Source organism: Cupressus sempervirens, chromosome 11 (assembly GCF_028749045.1).
Source record: "Cupressus sempervirens isolate cs-2001-9-10 chromosome 11, ASM2874904v1, whole genome shotgun sequence".
In the NCBI taxonomy this organism is placed as follows: domain Eukaryota; kingdom Viridiplantae; phylum Streptophyta; class Pinopsida; order Cupressales; family Cupressaceae; genus Cupressus; species Cupressus sempervirens.
This window is the reverse complement of record NC_143128.1, coordinates 592,803,175-592,826,895: the sequence shown is the minus strand read 5'-3', so window position 1 is coordinate 592,826,895 and position 23,721 is coordinate 592,803,175. Positions and strand designations below refer to the sequence as shown.

General features: G+C 37.4%; 1 protein-coding gene across 1 annotated transcript in view; it reads left to right on the top strand.

Moving 5' to 3' along the window:
* The window catches only part of NTMC2T4 (Calcium-dependent lipid-binding (CaLB domain) family protein), a 123,435-nt gene extending 116,170 nt beyond the window's left edge, over window positions 1-7,265 (top strand). The window contains exon 11 of the mRNA XM_089811336.1: window positions 6,712-7,265. Within this exon, the coding sequence (XP_089667462.1) occupies window positions 6,712-7,023 (312 nt within the window). The 3' untranslated portion in view covers window positions 7,024-7,265. The remainder of the gene's footprint in view (window positions 1-6,711) is intronic.
* Window positions 7,266-23,721: the final 16,456 nt, after the last annotated feature.

Sequence of the window (23,721 nt, the reverse complement as noted above, 5' to 3'; positions counted from 1 at the left end):
TCAAAAACTTCAGTGTGATGAATTTCGAGACAAATCTCATGACGCCTGGATGGGTGAACTCCCTATTTCTGTGTATTTCTTCATTGTGGCGAAGACAAATGCATGATTGTATATAAACTTGCATATATTTTTCGCCCTTTCTACGGATGATTTGATTCACTCAATCTTACCAATGTCCTCCAACATGAGATCAAGGCAATGTGCGGCACAAGGAGTCCAAAATATTGTGGGGTGCCTCTCCATCAATAGTTTATTTGTAACAATTTTAAATTAATTAGAATTTTATACATGGGAAGAAACTTAGAATTAGAAAAGTTCAAAACTTGATAAGTTAAACTTAAAACTTTACCTGCAACAACGTAACTTGCTGCATTACCGTCACCACTTGCACCTCATTTTCTTCCCCCACCTCTGCTATGACTTTCTCAATAACCTCAGACAAGTATGTGACATTTTTGACATGAGAGAAAGCATCAATAGATTTGATGAACATGGTGGATCCTACCAAATTTAAATAGAGCGAAAGATTTAATTATCATGAATCATCAATAAATTAACAATCAACAAATCAAAATTTAAATTATTCATTAATAATTCACAATGCATGTAAGAAAGTAGAATGATCAATCACCTTCAGAAACAAGAAATTTGTGGAGTGTCCTTCCCCTCCTATCTGTCCAACCATCAGTCATGATTGTGCAACCCGTTATGGTCCTTTCCTTTTGGTGGTCGGCTATCTCAAACTTCATGTCCTCTACTATTTCATCTAAGAGGTAGCACTCAACTTAGCCTTACTAGGGGCTTTAAGTCCCGGACCACAAATAGTTACGATATCTATCATGCCTTGCCAATAAGGAGTTCTATCACAAATAGATTATGATTAGAAATTTAGATGACAAATCATTATGTAATATCAAATATGAATCTATGATTACAGTTTACACAAGTAGAAATAATTAAAATTTAACTTTAAACTTAAAGAAAACAAATAAAAAAGAGTTAAATACCTTACTGCTGGAATGTTGCAAAAGTACCAAAATTTGCAAATTTGTTTTTTAGCATCATCATGAATCTCCTTGTTCAAAGTACCCATGCTCTCAAGCGAGGGTTGTGAGCCAAGATAGTGAGGGGCACAAACTGTCCAATATGGACTTTCGCACTTTAGGTTGAAATATAATAGGCCTAGGCTCAGTATAAGAACGACTACCATGCTCATTATAAGAACGACTACCACGATCAATATAAGAACGACTACCACTAGGACAAGCACCAACACTGGCACTAGGACAAAAGGGAGGCTTAGAAGAACCCTCTCCAACACAACCTATGGATGTGGATGTGGATGCGGATTTAGGAGCATGGGAGCCAATAATACCTAACTGTTCAAGTTGTGTTTTCTTATTTAACTTATATTGATCCAATGCCTCTAATGCCATATAACATTTTTTCATTTTGCCTCAATGCTTTGTTTAGTGCACATGGTAATATCATGTCTAGGTATGCCTGCAATATGGTATTTGAATCTTTAGATGCCACCCGAGTTTATTTCTTTACAAAAGCAAACATTTTGTTTGATGTTTTGCTCTTCCAGGAAATTCTTCGGTATAGATCCAAGCCTCATCCTTTTTAGGCATTGTGGAAAATGAAAGTTAAGGCTACTGCAACTAAATGGAGTTTGATTAGCTGGGAGACTGTTTGTAGGCCTAAAAAAAGGGGGGTTGTCTGGGTCTTCAATCAGCTCTCTTGAGTAGTCAAGCGTTGGTTGCTCAGCTTTATTGGCGATGGTGCTCTGGACAACATCAACTTTAGGCTTGTATTATCACCCATAATTATTTTTGTGGTGCTGATCCTTGCTTTGTTTCTGCACTTTCTCTTGAAGGTTGTTGCTCAGTGGTTTGGTATACTCTAAAGACTGGTGCTGTGTTAATCAAGCGAGGTCTATTCTGGATATGTAAGGGAGGCTTTGGGCTTTGTTTTGGTCTGATGCTTGGGATGGATTCCCATCCACATTATCCATGTACCCTCATCTTCAGATTTTTTGTGATTCTTTTCATGTTGCTGGATGGTATTAAGTGGCTCATTACAAGACTCCTTATCAATTGGGACTTGTTGTTGGTTACAGATGGAAACACTCTTCTGATTGGCCTATTGGAGGCACATATGTGGATCATCAGGAGCTTTATCAGATTCTGGCCTCTAGGGAGTGTTCCTCTTTGCTAGGTCCAGATATTTTTGCTTGGGAAGGTACCTTGTCTGGTAAATATCATGTCTCTGCTGGGTATCAGGAGATAACTAGACAATTATTTGGGGATGTCGAGGTCCCTTGGTGGAAGCAAATTTGGAATAAAGTTTCTTGGTCCAAGTGCAATTTTTTCATGTGGCTAGTGGCTCATAATTGCTGTCTTATGTGGGATAATCTTTGTAAATGTGGATTTCAAGGCTCCTCTTATTGTGTTTTGTGTGGTAATGGGAAGGAGTCTGTCTCCCATCTATTCTTCCATTGCTCTTTTTCTACTCAACTATGGCACCTTTGATGGAGTGCTTGGGGTTGCTCTTGTAGGCATGCTTCTTGTTTGCCTGAGTTCTGGGCTTGCTTGGGTGGTGCTCCCTCCAAGTCTTCTTCTCTCCATGCTGCTTGGATTGTTGGCCCATCATTCATTCTCTGGCATATCTGGCTGGAGAGGAATAGTCTAATCTTCCAAGATGTTCGGCTTGGTGTTATGCATCTTTGGTGGAAGATCTCACATTCTCTTCAAGAATCTATTCAAGTGAAGTGTGCGCTAGATGGGGGTATGGATCTGGTTGATCTTGCTATATGCAATTGCCTCAATTTTCATCTTCAAGACGAGGTTGCAGCTCAAAGGTATCAAAGAGTGACAACCTCGGCAACAGAGGAAAGGTTGGCTGAATCGAGATGGGCATTGGACTCCTCCTCCCCATGGAGTTCTGAAAATTGACACTGATGGTTCTTTCCGGAGGAATCCAAGTCCTGCTGGTATTGGGGGAGTGGTTCGTTGCAGTTCGGGTGACGTTAAATTCTTTTTCTCAGTGCATAAGGATGATTACACTAACAATCTGATGGAGGCTCAGGCCATTTTATATGCTGTGGAACGATGTTGTTTGCGGGGATAGCGCAAGATTAGCTGAGAGTTTGACTCCCAAGTGGTGGTGAACTTGCTTTCCTCGCAGGAGCTTGAGGTTGTTAGTTGGCAGCTGGCCATTGTTGTTAATCAGATTCTTCTCATTGTTACCTTTCTTGAGTTCATTAGGTTTACTTACATTCCTCGTAAATGGAATAGAGTTGTTGATTGTTTAGCCAAATGGGCTTTTGGTCATGCTTCGGGATGGAATATTATTGATAGGGGGCAACTTCCCTTTGAGATGGTGCAAGAATATGATTAACTTCTTTCTCAGGATAGAGCTCCTTGTTGAGCTCTCCTTGTTGTAATCCTTTCTGTCTTAATAAATTTTAACCCTCTTTTTTTCCAAAAAGAACAACAAACCCTACGTTCTTTTTGAGAAAATTGTACAATGTAAAATTAAATAGATGTTGCAAATTTGTTATAAAAACATTGTAGGGTTTGCAAGATTGCACCTTGCAATTTAGTCAAGAAACATGTAAAAAGTTAAAAACTAAAACACATCCAAGGTTTACAAATGAAAACTAAAAAAAATTGACAAAAAAATGAAAAATACACTAACATACAAAATAAAATCAACATTTACCTCTTGCAAATGAGTTGAGAAGTGTTGCTATTGGCTCCTTAATGCTCCCAATGCAATCTTATGGCCTACCCAAATTGATTTTTGATCTCCTTGATGCTCTTCTTTCTTGCTGTTTGCAACCCATGGTTTCTCTTTTCTTTTCTTCTCACACTTTTCCTCCCTTGTTCTCATGCTAAACAATTAGAAGGCCTTTTAGGGTTTAGAAAGAGGACAGGCAAAAAATAAAAAACATTATAAAAATGTCTTAAAGTCATTCCAAAGTCTACCCACGTGCCCGATTTTTGGGTCAAAAATCGGTAATCTGATTTACTGAGTCAGCAAAAATCACCCAGCCTTCCTCAGATTGCCAAACCGGAAAAATCACCTGAATAGCGGCGATTCTCATTACTTTGATGTTAACATTTAAAGTTTCATACAAATTAACAACCCTACCCAACATTGCAAGATAAACTAAATGCAGAAACATTCATCTTTTACTTTAGTGATGACTGTTTCTGTTTTGATACAGCGAACAGGAAGAGTCTTTAGTCTTTATAACTTTCTAATTTCTTTCCACGAGTTTTTATTTCTTTTTATTGAAAGAAGCACTCATCAAAACTGGGATACAACTTTGTATCTCTAGCCACTATGTATTTTCAGGCATCTCTGATAGAATCGAGTTGCATATTACTGACTTTCTCAAGTGACTGAATGCTTATATTTTTTTTCAAATAACAGCATTAAAATGCAGAACATGAAACGTTAAGTATTAAGCATGCAAGATTCCTGAACAATTAGCAACACCAAAGGAGGCTCTTCACAGTTATTAGTAGCAACATGAAATAGTTTCCATATTCTTGACAAAACAATAGCTTCGTCCTGTCTCAAAGTCCAGCTTTTTAAATTATTGAGCTGTTGCTTATTTCTCAAGAAATCGAGTATAACAATTCTCTTGTGTTTCCTTCACTAAACTCTGGTCGGAATGAAGCGGATGCAAAGCAGAATATAGTCACAAAGAAAATCCAAACTCATTCTAGAAATAGTTAAAAAATTTCTTATTCTTCCCACATCATACTCCTAGAAATGGAAAGATAATAATGAACTGAAATAATATCTTCACGGGGTAGTTATAAGCATGTATAAGTTGATGGTAAAACCACTGGTATGCTCTAAACAAGGCGATATCAACTTCCCCATTCAAGAAACAATTTGGAACAATATGTGAAAATATCTCTTGATAGTTCTCTCTGTATCGATCTTGTATGGTGGCAAACTAACCAAAACCAATAATATCTCTCCACTCTTCTCATATGAGGGTGCATAGCTTGGCTAATGCCAAGATATTGTGCCCACTACTATTAAGACAGTGTGGAGTCATTCCACTTCATAAGGCATTCAAACATCTAAAACAAAGTAGACTATGTTAGCCAATATCGTCTTTGCATGCAATTCAGTTTCAAATTTTTTTTTTTTTTTTCAAGATTAAATTATACACGCACTCAAAAGTATGCATATATGTACGTGCACCTACTTTTGTGTGCGCGCGCGTGTGTATTGGTCACCCTTAATTCATATTTTTAAATAACTTGATGAAATGAGCAATGGGCTATAGGTACAATCCGATTGCCCCTAAGGTTTAGGTTTGACATTCATGGTCAACACAAAATCAATCTACACTTAACCCAATGTGCCCTAAGAAAAAACATGCTTGACATGATCACAAGACAACTTTGACCTATGCGGATATGTGGGCAAAGACTCAAACAATATCTCTTTGCTGTTCCCAAATCTGTATTCCTCTCTCCTGTGAACTCTGTCATCCTGTAGGGCAGAGTGTTTTGTCCTGCATCCATCTTAGAACCATATTTGTAGTTAGTCCATAACATATTATCATCATCAATACATCAAAAACAGAATATGAATCAGACACCATTGATCATTTTAAAATAAGCATATAAGTGCATTTAAAATCATTCATATGGTGTAAACCATATACACAAGCAAATTCACCCTAAAATTGCTCTTCAAGTAAATGTATTAACAATGTCATACAGAAGGTTGTTACTACATGAAGTATTAATAAAGATGACAATGCATACCGGATGTAGGAGTAAAGTATATCTTTATTCGCATGTGAAATTATTACAGAAGGCCTGAAAACATCAACCAAGCATTGGAGTTGATCCTACTACATCATATGACTTTCCTTGATGATACACAATATCTATAAAGGACCCGACAATTACCAAGAGGAACACAAGCGTCAACTGACTGATGCTTATAGCTACCCCAGAATGATAAACAAACAATTAATACATAGTCAGATAACCAATATTATCAAAATATTAATATAATAATAGGCATTGTATGCTGACTATACAGTTTACAACTTGTTCATGAGTATGTTCTTGAGGTTTCAATGTAGAATTTGTAGTGTTCTGGCCAGCCTTGTGTTTACTTGTTCACAAGTACATACTTGAGGTTTCAAGATAGAATTGGAACCCATATCAGCTTCCTGTCCATACTACTGCAAAAATAGTTACTTGGAAATAATGAATAAGCACAGATATAGTTTTTCTTTTCTATTGATAATAATGTACGGCTCCCTATTTTTGGGAATTTGGGAAGTTTTGTTGGTGTAATTTGGATCTGCTACTTAAATTGACGTTCTGTATTTATCCCTTCTTGATTTTGAATGGCTTTATGATGTCTGTTGTTTCATTGACAGCTTTCAAAATGTTTTTTGAGATTTCAGTTTGAATATTCAAATCAATGTCCCAAAGTACTAGACTTCTGAATTCAAATTTCAATTTGTTTGTCTCCAAAAAAGGTGTGCTAATGGGCTTAATTAACAACCATTGTCTCTATATGTAACAAACACTAGGTCTTATTTGTTTCTGAATGTAATGAAGACGTGATTGGTTTTCCATTGGTTCAAATATAAGCCAGTTGAAGATTTGTTTTCAAATCCATGTCAGATTGTTTTCTCACTCTTTGAAGATGCAGGTTCATTATCATGAATATAGCAAAGAGGAGCAGCTGGCAGCATTAGAAGAAGAAAAGAGAATATTGGAGCAAAAGCAAAAACTAAAGGAGGCAGGTATCATTGGCAGCACAGCAGATGCAATTGATGGAGCAGTGTCATTGGTTGGAACTGGTGTTGGCGGAGCAGTATCACTAGTTGGATCTGGAGTTGGATTTGTTGGCACTGGCATTGTTCAGGCTGGTCGTTTCATGGGTAGAACTGTTTCAACCTCATTTGGAAATTCTTCAAAAAAGAACAGTACGCCTTCACAGGAAAATGGAACAAAGATGTAGGTTATCCATTGCCTTCTGATGTAGTGTAGCAAATATGCAATCATCAAATGTATTTATAAGATTCCTCCAGTGACTACTTCAGATGTACGGTTGGCGTACATTAGTTCAGATTTTGAAAGTTGCATAATATTTATCAGCCGTTGGACTATTCTACATCTTCTATTTTGAGACAATGGCTACAAGATTTGTCTGTATCATATTGAGCATTTTTTAATCATAACACACTGATTATTTGTACGTCATTTCTTACCTTTGAACAACTATATTTGTGTAAATTGTCATTCATTCTCCAATAATATATTAGAAGTCTCTAGGGCTGCATAAAGTTCCTAAAACAATGCTTTCAAGCTATCTTAAGCTAGTACTGGTGATTGTTTATGTAAGCATTGAAATCAGAAAAATAAGAAAATTAGAAGACCTGAAAACACAAATAAAGAATCTTCTTAGTCATTTATCTGCTTTCCTTCATTTTTTTTTTAAAATTGAAAAAATGCATGTTACGAAGTTGCATTTAAAGCATAGTAACACGGAGATGCGTGCCCCCCCTTTTTGCCCTACGTCCCGGAGACTTGGACGGACCGGGGACTTGGGGACTCCGTCCCCCCATCCCCAGCGGCACCACCAGATTCCGCCACCTCCACCGAGGATGAAGGATGTCCCAATGTTGACTATTTGTTTATTTGACTATTTATGTTCAGCGTTCAATGTTCCAATTCCATCCAGTGTTCAAGTATTTACTCTTTTACATCTTTGCATCTTATATTGCAATACATCCTTTGATAACTAGCAATTTAATGTACCATATGTATATATATACACACTCCCTCTTATCCCCTGCCATCGTCCCCCCACCATCCCCAAATTAAGGCACCTCTGTCCCCCTGTCCCGGAAACTTGTCCCCCCGTTCCGCCATCCCCCTGTCTCCTAGGGTGGTGTAACTATGATTTAAAGACTGCAATAAGATCAGCTTAAGACACAAAACAGAGTACATGGCGTTGCTGTAGCAATACAAACAGCAACAGAAGTATCAAATAGAGGATGGTGCTCCTTCATTTTCTTACTTCTCCCTGCCATGCATGTTTGAAGCATTCATTATTTTGATATCACATTATATTTGGGAGTGGGCCTTAGCACCACAGCTTATCAATTAAAAGAACAATTAAAGAAATTAAATCTATCTGAAGCTTTCATAATTTTGAAATTGCATTATATTTGGGCCTTAACAACACAGCTTACCAATTTAAGAAAAAATCAGATGAAGAAATTAAATCTAAAGACTAATTCCCACTTCAATTTCATTGCAAACCTGAAAAAATGACGTATAGTTTTGAAGGTATATTTGATCTTTGGAATGTGACCCTTCTATTTGAATGGGGATTGACTATGATATGATAATCTTGCATAAAGATTTTACTTAGCATTAAATTATTTTTTTTCCATTTGGAATAAATTGATGGTAACATTGTCACTGGAGAATATGTTTTCAATGAGAACTTAATAGTTGGAAATAAAATAATGATTTTTTAGTAAAGAGGTAAATGTTTAATCTAGAATTACAAAAGATGAATTGGTGAACTTACAAATGAAGGACCACATGTCTAATATAATTAGCTAACAATTATATCTTAGAGAAGTTTGAACATTGATGATACTTTAATATAACACCGTGCGAATATTGATCTAATGAATAGAATTACCTCAACATTATAAAATATTTTTAATTTAAATGAATACTCTAAATTATTTAAAAATTAGATTTAGTTTATACTAATTAAACAATATTATTATTTTTAAAGATAAATGCCACCCTAAGAAATATTTCCCTTTATTAGTCCTAAATTAAATTACATATGAATGTCAATTACCAGAAGAAAACCTCTTTTTGCACCAATCTCTTCCATCCTATCTTCTTGGTATGATTGAGATGATCACCATTATTATTTATGTAGCTCCTAAACTCCTCCACCTCATATTTCTTTGATGCAGGCTATTCTCCGGAATGCACCATTAATTTGAAATATGATTGCCTTTCCTTCAGATTTGCAAAAACACAACTATTTTCAGATTTTGGTTTTTTTCTATATGTTGGAAGAATAGCTGCATCCTATTTCTTTTCTAAACCATTGTTGACTAAATCTGTAGGCCTTTCTCATAGGCTGTTGCTTCTTGTCAACCTTGGCATAACCCTAGGCTCCAGGCACTCGAGGAGGCAACTAATTTGTCCGTCCAAAACATCTCCATGCTTTGGAAGGATGAAGTGTTGAGTAAAGAAAAGAGCCCAAAACTTACACAACACTTGCAAGAAAACAAATCCTCATACAACATGCCATCATGAATTTGTACTTTAGATGAAGCCTCCACCCAACTATGTTAATGATCGCATTTGCACCCTCTTCATCCCGCAACAAGAAGATGGATGCAACTTGCTCTTCCCTTATCTCTCTTGTACACCGACAATGAGTGCCAAAATAGAAAGACATTGATTCTGTCTTGCAACGAACCCCCCTAATATCTTATGCAAGCCCCTTCATCTCAATCTATAATCTCTTTAATTTGTATTTGAGTGAAAGGATTTCCCTACTGAGAATCGCGCTATATTTGTCATATCATTCTTAGATCTGCAGCTTTATTCCTCCCAATAATGCCCATGTAAAACACATTCCTTATTCGATTTGGAGACATGGAGGATAACGTTGTCAAACTGTCAAATCGAGCATACTTCAGCTTTTGAGTAAGAACCTTGTCAACCCATGGTAGATTTTAGATTGTCATATCTTTCGGCAAACATTCCTTCAACTGTTTCACTCGCATCCTCTACGGAAATGGCTACACAGCCAGTTATTTAGAGAACTTACCAAGGGGAGGAAGTATAGCAATTCCCCCTTGCCAAAGTTATCTAAACTGGCTGCTTAGCCATTGCCCTCAACCACACCCATATTTGCTGCTTTGTCAACCCTTTTGTATATATATGCCTTATTGAAGTTTTGTCAACCTTTTTGTATATATGCTTATTGAAGCTTAGAAGTAGGCAAAAGGATGTTAAGGGCTTTTAATTTTTGCTTGGTTGGCCTTAAAGAAGAGAATTCTTACTAGTGATAAATTGCAAAAATTGAATATGGTGCAGAATTTACAATGTGTGATGTGTTTGGAAGAAGTTGAGATAGTTGATCATCTTTTCATTCAATGTAAAGTGGCTCAGAAATGCTGGTTTTTCATACTTCAGAGATTAAATTTCATGATGCCATTACCAAACACATTATGGGATATGTTTCAGGATTGGCCATGCCTAGAAAATCATTCTTTCTACTCTTGTATTTGGAAATGTATTCCAGCACTAGTAATTTGGACAATATGGTGGGAAAAAAATCAGTGAATTTTTAGGGATCAACATTCAAAAATTGAAGGTGTGTTGTCTGCATTAGAATCCTCAGTGGTAGAAGTAGTTTTGGCCTATGTCAGAAAAGCTACAGAGCATCTAGTTGTTATAGGTTGGGATATATTGTTGGCGAATAGATGGATTAGTTTACCTTCCCCAAATTATAATTTTATTGCCTCGGGCCCATTTGTAAAAGCAAATAGACGTGATGTGAGATGGATCCCTTCGAGTGTAGGAGTCTTAAAGTTGAATTTTGATGGATGCTCCAGAGACAATCGCGGGGCCTCAGGGGTTGGAGTGTGTATAAGAGATCATAGGGGAAATGTGGTGGCAATGTTGGCACAAAAGATTCCATCAGCTACAAATAATAGTGTAGAGGCTTTGGCACTTTTATTTGAGGTAAAAGTGGTGAGAAGATTACAGATAGAAAGTATGCATATTGAGGGAGATTATACATTGGTAATTAATGCATGATTACAGAGTAAATCAGGGAAATGGATGTTTGGATATATCTTGAAGCAAGCTTGGAATATCATAGAGTCGTTTAAATTTAAAATATTTTCTCACACCCTGAGAGAAGGGAATAAGGTAGCAGACATGTTGTCTAATTTGGGTTGTGATTTACTAGGAGAAGGATAAATATACAAAGTTTTGATATGAGGAGATTTCCTAATTTATTTAGGGAAATTGAACAGGATAAACAAAGTATCTAATATAGTGAGGAAATTAGAACCGGAAATGGTGATGTTTAGAAATTAGTCAAAGGTGGGTTGACTGATGTATATATATGGTATGCATTTGATTTGGGATAAGTAACAATTTCGATTGTGATATTGTGTTTCCACACGCTAAGTATGTATCAATAATTTTATGTGCTACTTCAATTAGTGGATCTCATATTACAACTTGCCAACATGCGGGTCACTTAAAAAATTTAGGTTGATTATTGTTTTGAGAAAGTAAAAAGGTGACATGAGTTAGAAATGATACTATGAATTGTTAGTGGAAATGGATTTAATGATGACTTAGTATGGAGGCAGTGAAAGTACAATATGTTTGATGAGTTGGAGGTTTGTGGTATCTTCAAGGCAAATGAAAGGATTTCCAAGGTTGTAGTATTGGATCATGCTAGGGATAGGTGGCAGCAAAATGTGATTTTAAATAAACTTCACATGTGTTTATGCATCATGTAAGGTCGTGGTGTTGTGTTTTAAATAAACTTTTTAGCTGAGTGTTTTGGGGATTCTGAATGTTGGGAGATTGCTAGAAAGAAGGTGGAATATGGAGAACACAAATAGAGAATTTAGAGTCCAAATTCAGGTAAAATCTTGGGAAATTTTGGTGCAAGGATGGTTGACGCAACATGTTCTACAGGAGATATTCAAAATGAATTGCAATATTTGCTAGAGGAACATTGCATGTGTTTTAGGGACGAAGGTGCTTTATCCATTTGTGTAGCGGGCCATCTTTCCTTCTCAAGTTTTATCCTATTTTCTGACTAACATAGTCGACCTCCTTCAGGACATGGAAAACATTGAGAACATCGTAGATAAGGTAATTCAGAGCAATATTGCTTTGAAGGCATAAATTAAGGCAACCATTCGTAAGTATGACCTTGCTATCATGGGTGATGCCCCAATTGGGGGAGTGTTTGTTAGTCAGGAGAAGAGGGGTCAAGCAAATTTCGATCAATTTTTGTCGCTGATTAGAAAAAAAATGAGTGAGGGCAGCATAGGATTGGTTGAACAAACTATATGGAGTCATAGAGATGTTATCCCTTCACAAGTTGCAGGTAGTTTGAGGGAAAAGGTATGGGCTATAGTTGAGCTATTTAATCATCTTCAAGGGGAATTAGTGAGTAGTGTTGATAATATTGAAGGTAGAGAAACTCCAGGTGTTTCAGAGAGAAGCTGTGTAAATATAATACAAATTGATAACCTGCGGGAGCATTTGAAGCTGTCGGAAGGAGTGGGTCCTAATCCAATGCAATGGGAGAAAGTTTAAAGAGTGCTCCATGAAAAACAATTTTGTTTTAAGACAAGCTTTGTTAAGTGTATTGGCAGGATGGTAGTAGAGTATAATTAGCTGAATTTTTGAGCAGGATGCAAGGTTTGGTAATTTTTGAGGTTGACTTCAGGAAGTGTTTTCCACCATGAGCCAGTTCTTGCTAAGTGTTTTGCGCAGTGGGCAACAACTTGTGCGGGTAAGGAAGCTAGACCAGTTTGTAATTGTTGATGAATATGGTGGTGACTTGATTTTTGTGGTCAACAGTAAGGAGGAAGGCTTTGATTTTTTTGAGAAATTTAGTTAAAAAAAAGGGGCTTTGGTCAAAGAGCTTTTGCTTTAATATTAGGCCCTTATATAGGGTTCTGAATGTAATAGGAGAGGATAGGGGTTTTTTGAGTTGATTAAAATGTAAACCCATGTTTATAAGGGTTCTTGGTGCTCTTATGTTAGTTTATGTCCATGATAGTTCTATTAATTGACTTATTTTCTCCTTTGTATTGGGTAATGAATGGAGGGCTTCTTGTTGTGTTCTTCCCTTCACAAGCCCTTGAACCAACTTTTATTATATAAAATATATTCAGTGGCATGCCACTTTCACCAAAAAAAATAAAAAAAATAAAGAATGCAAATGAAAAGTGTAGATCAACAAGACACATAAACATAGAGTTTATCTTGGTTCATCACAAATCATGGCTACGTCCACACTGAGAGCAGAGGAATTTTATTGAATGAAAAAGTAAGTTTACAAATGGATGCAATCAACATTTATAGATTACAAGCGATCAGTTGAAGAGACATAATTTATTGGAGGGAAAAGCCTAAGAGACTATTGGTCTTCACATACTTAACAATTTCCACATGAAGACAACAGATGCATCAACTGATCTCCCATTCCCTTGCTTTACATGTTGACCTACTTCTTTTTAACAAGGCCAAAAGAAGTCTTGGCACATTCAAACTTCTCCTTGGAAGCAATGTCCTTTGTCAACATGTCCACCAGATTGATCTTTGTATCTTGGCAACCTTTAATTTTCCTTCTTCTACCACATAGTGAACATAGTGAGCATGCTTGTCAATATGTTTGGAGTGTCACTGAGAGGAATGATTGCGAGCCATAAAAATTGCACTCTGACTATGAGAAAATAAAACATAATCATCTTGTTCGTTGCGACCAAATCAATTCTATAGCACCTTCAGAAAGAGCCAAGTATATGGCTTCAATAGAAGAAAGAGCAACACAATGTTGCAGCCTTGAGGCCCAACTTATGGTAGCCTCGACAAATATGAAAGCACAACCATTAGTAGACCTGCATTTTTCTTGATGTTCGACAAGATCTGAATCACTGAATCCTTGCAGCTGAGTATGATATCTACCAAAACATAATGCATAATCAGAAGTTCCCTTGAGATACCACAATATCCACTTAACCACTTCCAAATGAGGCTTCCTAGGATTGCTCATGAATCTACTAACTATTCACATTGCATGAGCAATGCCGAGACATATAGAAACCATAGCATACATTATGCTACCAACCACTGATTTATAAGGAATGTTATTCATAAATTCCTTCTTTTCTTGTGTTTTGAAACACAAATAAGAAGATAGACAAAAGTGAGGAGTAAGGGGAATAGGAACATGTGTTGCTTTGGCCATATCAAACTACTCTGCAACTTTGTTAATGTATGATTTTTGTGACAAAGTAAGCACCTTCTTTTGTCTATCTCTAGTGATAGTCATTCCAAGAATCTTTTTGGCAGCCCCTAAATCTTTCATGAAAAACTGAGAGGCAATCTTGCTTTATCTTGCTAACTATCTGAGGAAAAGAACCAACAACTAACATGTCATCAACATAGAGTAGAAGAATTAAAAACACACCACTAGGAAGCCTTTTATAGTAGACATATGGATTTGATTCGCATTGGGTGAAGTTATGTTCAATCATGAACCGATCAAATTTAATGTACCACTGCCTTGAAGCTTTCTTAAGCTCATAGAAACTTCAATTCAACCGATAATAGAGATGTTCTTTTCCTCTTTGAACAAAGCCTTTAGGCTGCTCCATGTACAATCTGTTGTGCAGAGTGTGAAAATTAACACTATTGCAATCATTGATTATTAATCTCCTATCGTAAATGATTATTAAACTGTTGAAAATAAATTTCCAGCTAATTTTGAAAAATAACACAACTGCAACTTCACCAATAAAATACGGAAAGAAATTAAGAACACAAAGAACACAATATTTTCGGACAAATTGTCCCTAGAAAAACCCCTAAGGGAAAACTAGTTCTGTAGATGGAACATATATTAACTTCAGCAAATCAAGAGATACAAAATTCCTTGCCTCTCACTAGCAGAATTTAGATAACCTCCTAATTTCTCCTACTGATATTCTCCACTGCTATCCCCAACACTATCACTGCGCCCTTTCTAACACTACAAAACTGATGGCTATCATTGGAAACTCATTTGCTAACACTGCAAATGCTACTACAACTCTTGTTGTTCTCTATACTATTATGTTCTCCAAATGCCTCTCTTGACCCCCTTTTATACTACTTAACCAAGAGGTTTCTAGTTGCTTCTTGATGCAGGAACATCCAGTGGTGTAAGGGCAATATTGTATCACCCAAAAATATGCTTAGATATAGTTTCTGTTTAATGTTTTTTTATTTCTGGATACCCATTTGGGTCAAATAAAGGTTCCAACTCTCACAGTTCCACTATTAGTTTTCTGGGTAAGAGTTTTTAAGCATCTTTGGGGTACATGTAAATGTAGAAAATGGGTTATTTTGTAATAGAGCCAAAATTATGATGAGTTAGAGGGTGTAATTTGAAGGGATGATTATACTTGTAATTTAAAGCACTCCATAAAAAGAATTAGGTTAAAAGACTTTACAGTTAGAAAGTTATTGCAATTTTAAGTTTCCTAGAGACCTCCTAAGAGCGCTTCAAAGTTAGATTTGGGGCACTAAAAGACCTCGTACAGGGCCGAAAAATAGGAAATGAGCAAATCTTGTCCATAGGGCTGTAGAGCACTTCAAGAGCTTTTCGAAAATGTAAACGATTTGTCAATCGGAGTCCCAGTTGAAAAGTTATGCCTCCCAAAAGTTGGACTACCATTTTTGGATTCTTCTAATTTTATACCGACTTCTAACATAACTTTTGGAACCTTCTGTTTTGGTAGTGGATGCCAACTGATGTATTTTAGAATGTATTCCTAACCCTAAACGAATTGGGGTCTATTTAAGAACATTTCTGGCATTGTAAAGGCAATTGTTAGTGGAGTTAGAAAGAAGGTTTTGTGTGGAGGATTTCTATCTAGAATCATACTATTGTAAGCCCATAGGGCATTTTTCATTGATAATAATTTTTCCCTTTTCCTGTGTGTTCATTCTGGTCTTTGGTTGTGTCTCCATCAAGTGGTATCAAATCAGGTTTTCCTAAGTGTGTAGACAGAGCGCCGACTCTGAGGCGATTTGCACCAGGGCTGTGTGGTTGTGGGTTTGAAACAAGAAGATGCCTCCATGAAGGGAATGTGGTGGAAGGGCCGGAGTTGTTACTCCTAAGGTTAGAGCCCTCCAGAGACAAGTTCAAGCATTGGAGGAGGAGATCCACAGAGGACTGAATGTTGTTGTAGGCAACGAAAGTGAGGAAGAAAATGAAGAAGAATAAAATATTGGGCAGGAAAGGGAAGGTGAAGAAGAAGTCCTAAATTAGGCAGAGGAGAGGCTTTTTAGGGCCATTTCTAAGCTTGGAAAAAGACTTAAAATTGATGTGGGTATGTTTTCGAGAACTCTAAACTTGGATCAGTTGATCAATTGGATCAATGAACTAGAGGAGTATTTTGAGTATGAAGATATCAGAGACCTAGAGAGGGTTATGTTTGTGAAGGCCAAACTGAAAGGCCATGCCAAAATCTGGTGGCAAGAGATTTGGTTGGAAAGGAATAGAAGAGGAAAGGAGAAAATCACAAGGTGGGATCGCATGGTGGATAAACTAAAGAAGTAGTTCATTCCTGTTGATTAGGAGCTTGATTTGTTCAAGAAAATGCAAGGGTTAAAGCAAGTAGAAAAATCTGTCCACGAATATACAGAGGAATTTTATCAACTTCTTATTAGGGTAGGGTATGCAGAAGCTAATAAGGAGAAGGTTACCCATTACTTCAGTGGGTTATGACGTAGCATTCAGGAGGAGTTAAATCTTGCTAGAATGAGTAGCATTGAAGAGGCATACCAGTTTGCCCTGCGAGTTGAAGAGAAGCTAAACTAAAAGTTTTATGGAAGGCAAAGAGGGTGTGGTCAAGGAGGAAGGGGGGGTGGTAGGTCATTTGGAGGCCAAAATGAGACCCAGAAGAAAAATGAAGATGTGGGTACTAGCAGGAACTAGAGGAACAAGGATTTCAACTGCTCCCATCATAAAAACTTTGGAGATTAGAGAGGAAGAGGTAGAGGATGTGGACAAGGTTCAGGAAGAGGAGGCTTCTGTGGTACCTGTTTCCATTGTAATGAAGAAGGTCATCATGCATTTGAATGTCGTCAACGACAATGAAGGACAGATAGGAGAGCTAATGGTCAAGCAAGGGTTTCTCATGTGGATAAGGATGCACAATAAACGCATTCTGAGGATTCATAAAGAGGAGAGGTTCTCATAAATGAAAGGGTCTTACTAAGCTGTGAGATTGAACCTGGACAAAGGAGAAGTTTTTTTCGTACCAAGGGTAAGTGCGAGGATAAGTGTTGTGATGTGATTTTTGATGGTGGCAGCACTGACAACTTGGTTTCTTAGGAGATGGTCTCTAAGCTAAAGATCACGAGGGAGAAACACCCCAACCCTATTAGATTGCTTGGGTGAAGGATGATATTATGGTCTTAGTCAGTGAATAGTGTTTGGTGAAGTTCAAGATTGGGAGTTACCATAATGAAGTTCTCTATGACATTATTCAAATGGATGTCTGCCATTTATTGTTGGGAAGATCGTGGCAATTTGATAGACATGCTGTACACGATGGTCATGCAAATACATACTCTTTAACAAAGGATGAAGTTCACCACAAATTGAAGCCCTTGATAAAGGAAGGTGAAAAGGTATGTAGTAGTGCTAGGATATGTCTTGTTGATGGAAGAAATTTTTTGGATGGTATGAAACATCAACGTATGTGTTATGCTTTGATTCCTAGAAGAGATAAGGAAGGTGGAAGTGAAATTTCACCTGAAGTTTCAGGCCTATTAAGTGAGTATGGAGATGTCATATTTGATAATGTTCTAGAAGGGTTGCCACCAGTAAGGCAGATCAGTCATCAGAGAGATTTAATCCTTGGAGCTAGTTTTCCTAACAAGGCTACTCATAGGATGAATCCTATTGAAATTGAAGAGCTAAATAGACAAGTTCAGGAGCTATTGAGGAAGGGTTTGATTTGAGAGAGCCTAAGTCCATGTGCAGTACCTATAGTACTGGCACCAAAGAAGGATGGAGAGTGGAGAATGTGCACAGACTCTCGAGCTATAAACAGAATAACCATCAAGAATCAATTTCCTTTGCCAAGAATGGATGATCTTATGGACTACTTGAGTGGAGCTCAGTACTTCACAAAGATAGATCTCAAGAGTGGCTATCATCAGATACAGATATGAGAGGGAGATGAGTGGAAGACTGCATTCAAGACCAAGGAGGGTCTATATGAGAGGATAGTCATACCCTTTGGACTGACCAACACACCAAGCACCTTCATGCAGCTTATCAATAAGGTACTAAAAAAATTCTTGGGAAAATTTGTTATTGTCTATTTGGATGATATTTTAATTTTTAGTAAGACTTTGGATGAACATTTGTTGCACTTTCATAGTGTCCTTGAAAGGTTGAGGGAAGAGAAAATGTTGATTAATTTGAAGAAATGTAGCTTTGTTAAAAAAAGAGTTAGTCTACTTGGGGTCTGTTGTATCATCTAAAGGTCTCAAAATGGATCCAAAGAAAGTAAAGGACATCTTGGAATGGCCTACTCCAAGGTTTGCCACTGAGGTGAGATCATTTCATGGTCTGGTTAGTTTTTATAGGAAGTTCATTAAGAATTTCAATGGCATGTGTGCACCCCTGACTGAAACAATAAGGGGGGATAGGAAAGAGTTCAAGTGGACTACAATAGCTGCAAGGAGTTTTCAATTGTTGAAGAAGAAGGTGATAGAACAACCTATGTTGGCACTGCCTGATTTTAGTGAAGTGTTCCAGGTAGATTGTGATGCTAGTGGTAATGTTATTGGGGCTATATTGAGCCAAGAAGGTAAGCCTATTGCATATTTTAGTGAAAAATTGAATGATGCAAAGAAGAAGTATTCTGTTTATGATAAGGAGTTCTATGCAATTGTTCAGGCCTTAAAGAAATGGAGGCATTATTTATTGCCAAAAGAATTTGTCTTGTATACTAATCACCAGGCATTACAGTACCTAAATAGCCAAGGTAAATTGAACTAGAGACATATGAAGTGGGTAGAGTTCATGTAGAGCTATACATTTGTGTTGAAACATAGAAGTGGAAGGTCTAATAGGGTTGTAGATGCATTGAGTAGGAGACAATTGTTGCTTACAGTAATGTAGGTTGAAGTGGTTGGACTTGATGAATTCAAGAATTTGTATCTAGAGGATCTTGATTTTTTCTGAAGCATGGAAGGCTTGTAAAGAACCTGTTACTATAGACAGAACTAGGTGGCTAGATTATTTGATTCAGGATGATATGCTGTTAAGGGCAGTCAATTATGCATTCCAAGGAGTTCCATGAGGGAAAACTTGATCAAAGAGAAACACAATGGGGGAATGGAAAGACACTTTGGTTGAGATAAGATCATTCCCATTCTTAGAAAACATTATTTTTATTCTCAAATGTCACAAGATGTGAAGAAATTTGTGCAGAGTTGTCAAGTATGTCAAGTGGCCAAAGGATTTAGTCACAATATTGGACTTTATCATGGGGTAATGACTTAGTATTTGTGGTGGTTGATAGGTTCTCCAGTATGGCACATTTCATCCCATGCCACAAGACTCATGATGTTGTACATATTGCAGAATTTTTTACAAAGAGGTGGTGAGACTACATAGTCTCCCAAAGAGTATTGTTTTCGATAGAGATACTAAATTTGTGGGGTATTTTTGGAGGACTTTATGGAAGAAGTTGAGGATAGAATTGAGGTTCAGTTCTACACATCATCCGCAATCTGATAAACAGACCAAAGTGGTAAATAGAAGTTTAGGTAATTTGTTGAGGTGTTTAGTGGGAGATAAGCCCAAGGGATGGGATTTGATTCTGCCACAAGCAGAATTTGCTTACAATAATTCTATAAATAGGAGTATTGGTAGATCACCATTCCAAATTGTGTATGGAAGTAGTCAAAGGATTGCACCAAAATTGAGGAAGATGCAGCAAGGGGAGTAGACAAGTGTCGAGGCAGAAGAATTTGCTAAACATATCAAGAACCTACATGAGGAGGTCCATGCACACATCACCAAGATGAATCAAAAGTATAAAGCTAGGGCAGATCAAAGGAGGAGACATAAGGAGTTCCAAGTAGGAGATCTAGTTATGGTACACTTATGAAAGGAACAATTTCCAGTGGGTACTTACAACAAGCTGAAGATGAAGAAATTTGGCCCATGCAAAATTTTGAAAAAACATGACTCGAGAAATGCATATGAGGTGGAGTTGCCAGATGGGATTCACATTTCTCCTATCTTCAACATTGCAAACTTAACTGAATATCATAATGATGGTGTAGATGAGGGCTTGATGTTGGAGCCATGTCCAATTCCTACTTCTAAGAAGGAGGAGATAGAAGAGATTCTAGAGAGTCGTGTGGGTAGGAGTACCAGAAATAGGTCGTATGAAGAGTACCTGGTGAAGTGGAAAGGACAACCAATAGAGGACTCAACTTGGATATTAGCAGCGGAGTTTTCCCATTTGGGTTTTCCTCTACCATAAAGTGACAGGGTCACTTTTCAATCTACCTTGGGTGTTTGATGCAGGAGCATCCAGTGGTGTAAGGGCAATCTTGTATCACCCAAAAATATGCTTAGAGATAGTTTCTATTTAATGTGTTTTTATTTATGGATACCCATTTGGGTCAAATAAAGGTTCCAACTCTCATAGTTCCACTATTAGTTTTCTAGGTTAGAGTTTTCAAGCACCTTGGGATACGTGTAAATACAAAAAATGGGTTATTTTGTAATAGGGCCAAAAGTATGATGAGTTAGAGGGTGTAATTTGGAGGGATGATTATACTTGTAATTTAAAGCACTCCAGAAAAAGAATCAAGTCAAAAGACTTTACGGTTAGAAAGTTATTGCAATTTTAAGTTTCTTGGAGACCTCCTAAGAGCGCTTCAAAGTCATATTTGGGGAACTAAATGGCCTCATACAGGGCCAAAAAATGGGGAACAAGTGAATCTTGTCCATAGGGCTGTAGAGTGCTTCAAGAGCTTTCTAGAAATGTAAACAGTTCGTCAATTGGAGTCTCAGTTCAAAAGTTATGCCTCCCAAAAGTTGGACTACCGTTTCTGAATTCTTCTAATTTTACACCGAATTCTAACATGACTTTTGGAACCTTTTGTTTTGGTAGTGGATGCCAATTGGCGTATTCTAGAATTTATTCCTAACCCTAAATGAATTGGGGTCTATTTAAGAACATTTCTGGCATTGTAAAGGCAGTTCTTAGTGGAGTTAGAGAGAAGGTACTGTGTGGAGGATTTCTTTCTCCAGAATCATACTATTGTAAGCCCATAGGGAATTTTTCATTGATAATAATTTTTTCTTTTTCTTGTGTGTTCATTCTGGTCTTTGGTTGTGTCTCCATAACTTCTTGATCAATACAACTCAACCAAGAAGTTTCTAGTTGCTTCCTAACCAAGAAGTTTCTAGTGGCTTCTCAATTAGAACAACCTAACCAATAGGTCACTAGTGGGTTCTAGAAGGAGTCAATTAATTAACAATTAATTATCAAAAATATTAACAATTATTTGCCGATTAATCACATGTGAACAACCAACTATCCAAGCTACGTAAAACTAACACTCCCTCTTAGCGAGGAAGCTATTTTGCATTATACCTAACTTATCTTTGAAGAAAATGAATTTTGCCTTCCATAATGCCTTTGTCACAACGTCTGCTACTTGCTCCTCTATAGGTATATATTGTAGCTAAAGAACCCCCACTGTACACAATCTCTGATGAAGTGATATCTAATGTCTATATGTTTAGACCTATCATGAAACACTGGATTTGTAGACAAACTGATGCAACTCTGATTACCGCAGTGTATCACAATAATCTCAACCTCCTAACCAAACAAGGCTACTAACAACTTTTGAAGCCATTAAGCTTCACATGTCGTCATGCTAGCTACTATCTATTTTGCTTCTATTGAACTCAAAGCCACATATTTCTACTTCCTACTAAACCAAGATAGAACTCCTGATCCCAAACTGAAACAACACCCTCAAGTGCTCCTTTTGTCCGTTGTACTTCCTGCCCAATTTACATCTGTATAGCCCATCAACCTAATACCTTCACCTCATACATATCTGATCCCATATTCAACTGTACCACACAGCCGCTATCCAATGCATTCTCTTTTGTTCAACCATGAATTGACTAAGATAGTTTACTGCAAATGCTATATCTAGCCTAGTGTTGACCGAATACATAAGCGAACCAATCAACTGTCTATATAAGGTGGGATCTACATCCTTCTCCTTATATGTATCTACCTTCCTCCAATTCATGATCATGGGTGTAGACATGGCTTTGAAGTCCTCCATCAAGAATCTCTTCAAGATTTCAATGCAATATTTCCCTTGACCAAGGAAAATATCTCCATCTGTCTACCACACCTCCATGCCTAGAAAGTAGTGCATGAGTCCTAAGTCCTTCATCTCAAACTCTTTTGCAAGGTCCCTCTTTCAATCTTCTATGAGCCCCAACAAACCTATAAGAAAAAGTAAAGAACAAGAATGAGAATCTAACCCCCAACCACCAAGTAGTAGAGGTTAGCATCTGCTTCACTCTTTATAAAGCCCACTCCTTGAAAGTATGTATCAATGCGCTCACACAATGCTCAGGGAACCTGCTTGAGTTTGTACAATGTTCTCTTCAATCTGCACACATGGGTCTCTTTGCTCTGGGCTACAAAGCCTTCTGGCTACTCTGTGTATACCTCCTCCTTTAACTCACCATTAAGGAATGCTATCTTGACATCCATTTGATGGATCTTTCATACCATCTGTGCTAAAAAAGAGATCACAACTCTTATAGAAGTATACCTAGCCACTGGAGCAAACGTCTCCTCGTAATCTATTCCCTCCTTCTGAGAGAACCCCTATGCCACAAACCTTGCCTTGTATTTCTTGATGTTACCATCTGCACTGTGCTTTATTTTATAGATCCAATGTACTACTGCTCTATCTATTGGTCTAGGAACTACCTCCCACACATCATTCTGCATTATATAAGAATACTATTCAACCATAACATCTTGCCATACCTGATGCTCTATAGCCTCCTGATAGCTAGAAGGCTCACTATCTACCAACTAACTAACTAATGCCACATAGTGATTGAACTTGGATGGTTGTCTCTATTGTCTTGTACTCTTCCTAGGAGCTCCCACAAGCTCTTGAGTATCCCTTTATGTCTCTTGAACCTCACTATTCCTACTTCCAACTATAGAGGATGTGATATCAACCTCTAAGTCTTCTAGATGCATTTCCTTTTGCACTTTCTACTCCATGCGATGTGAATCTTCACCACTTGAGCCTACACTTGTACTAGTAACTGTACTTGTGCTTTGCTAACCTTGACTAGGCCTTGGAGCTTCTGTTGGCTGTTCACTTTGACCAACTGCTGGAAAATATCTAGACCTTATAAATGCCTTGTCTTCCATGAAATTTACATCACATCTAACAATAATTCTTTTGGTCTCGGGGATAAAAATCCTATATGCCTTTGAGGTTTCACTATACCCAACAAAATACCCCCTCTCTGCAGTATGATCTAACTTGGTACGTGTATCACCTAGAATATGACAATATGAAAAACTCCCAAATATTTTGAAATGGCTAAAATCAGGCTTCTTAATTGTGAAAGCTTCCTTTGGTGTCATTCTCCTTAGCACCTTGTGCAAAACCCTATTTTGAATGTAGATTGTTGTACTACATGCTTCTACCCATAAGTAGTGGGGCATGTCCTGGTCATGTAGCATGGCTCTTGCCACCTCTGATAGAATAGTTCTTCCTCTCAACAACTTCATTTTGTTGTGGATTGTAAGGAATA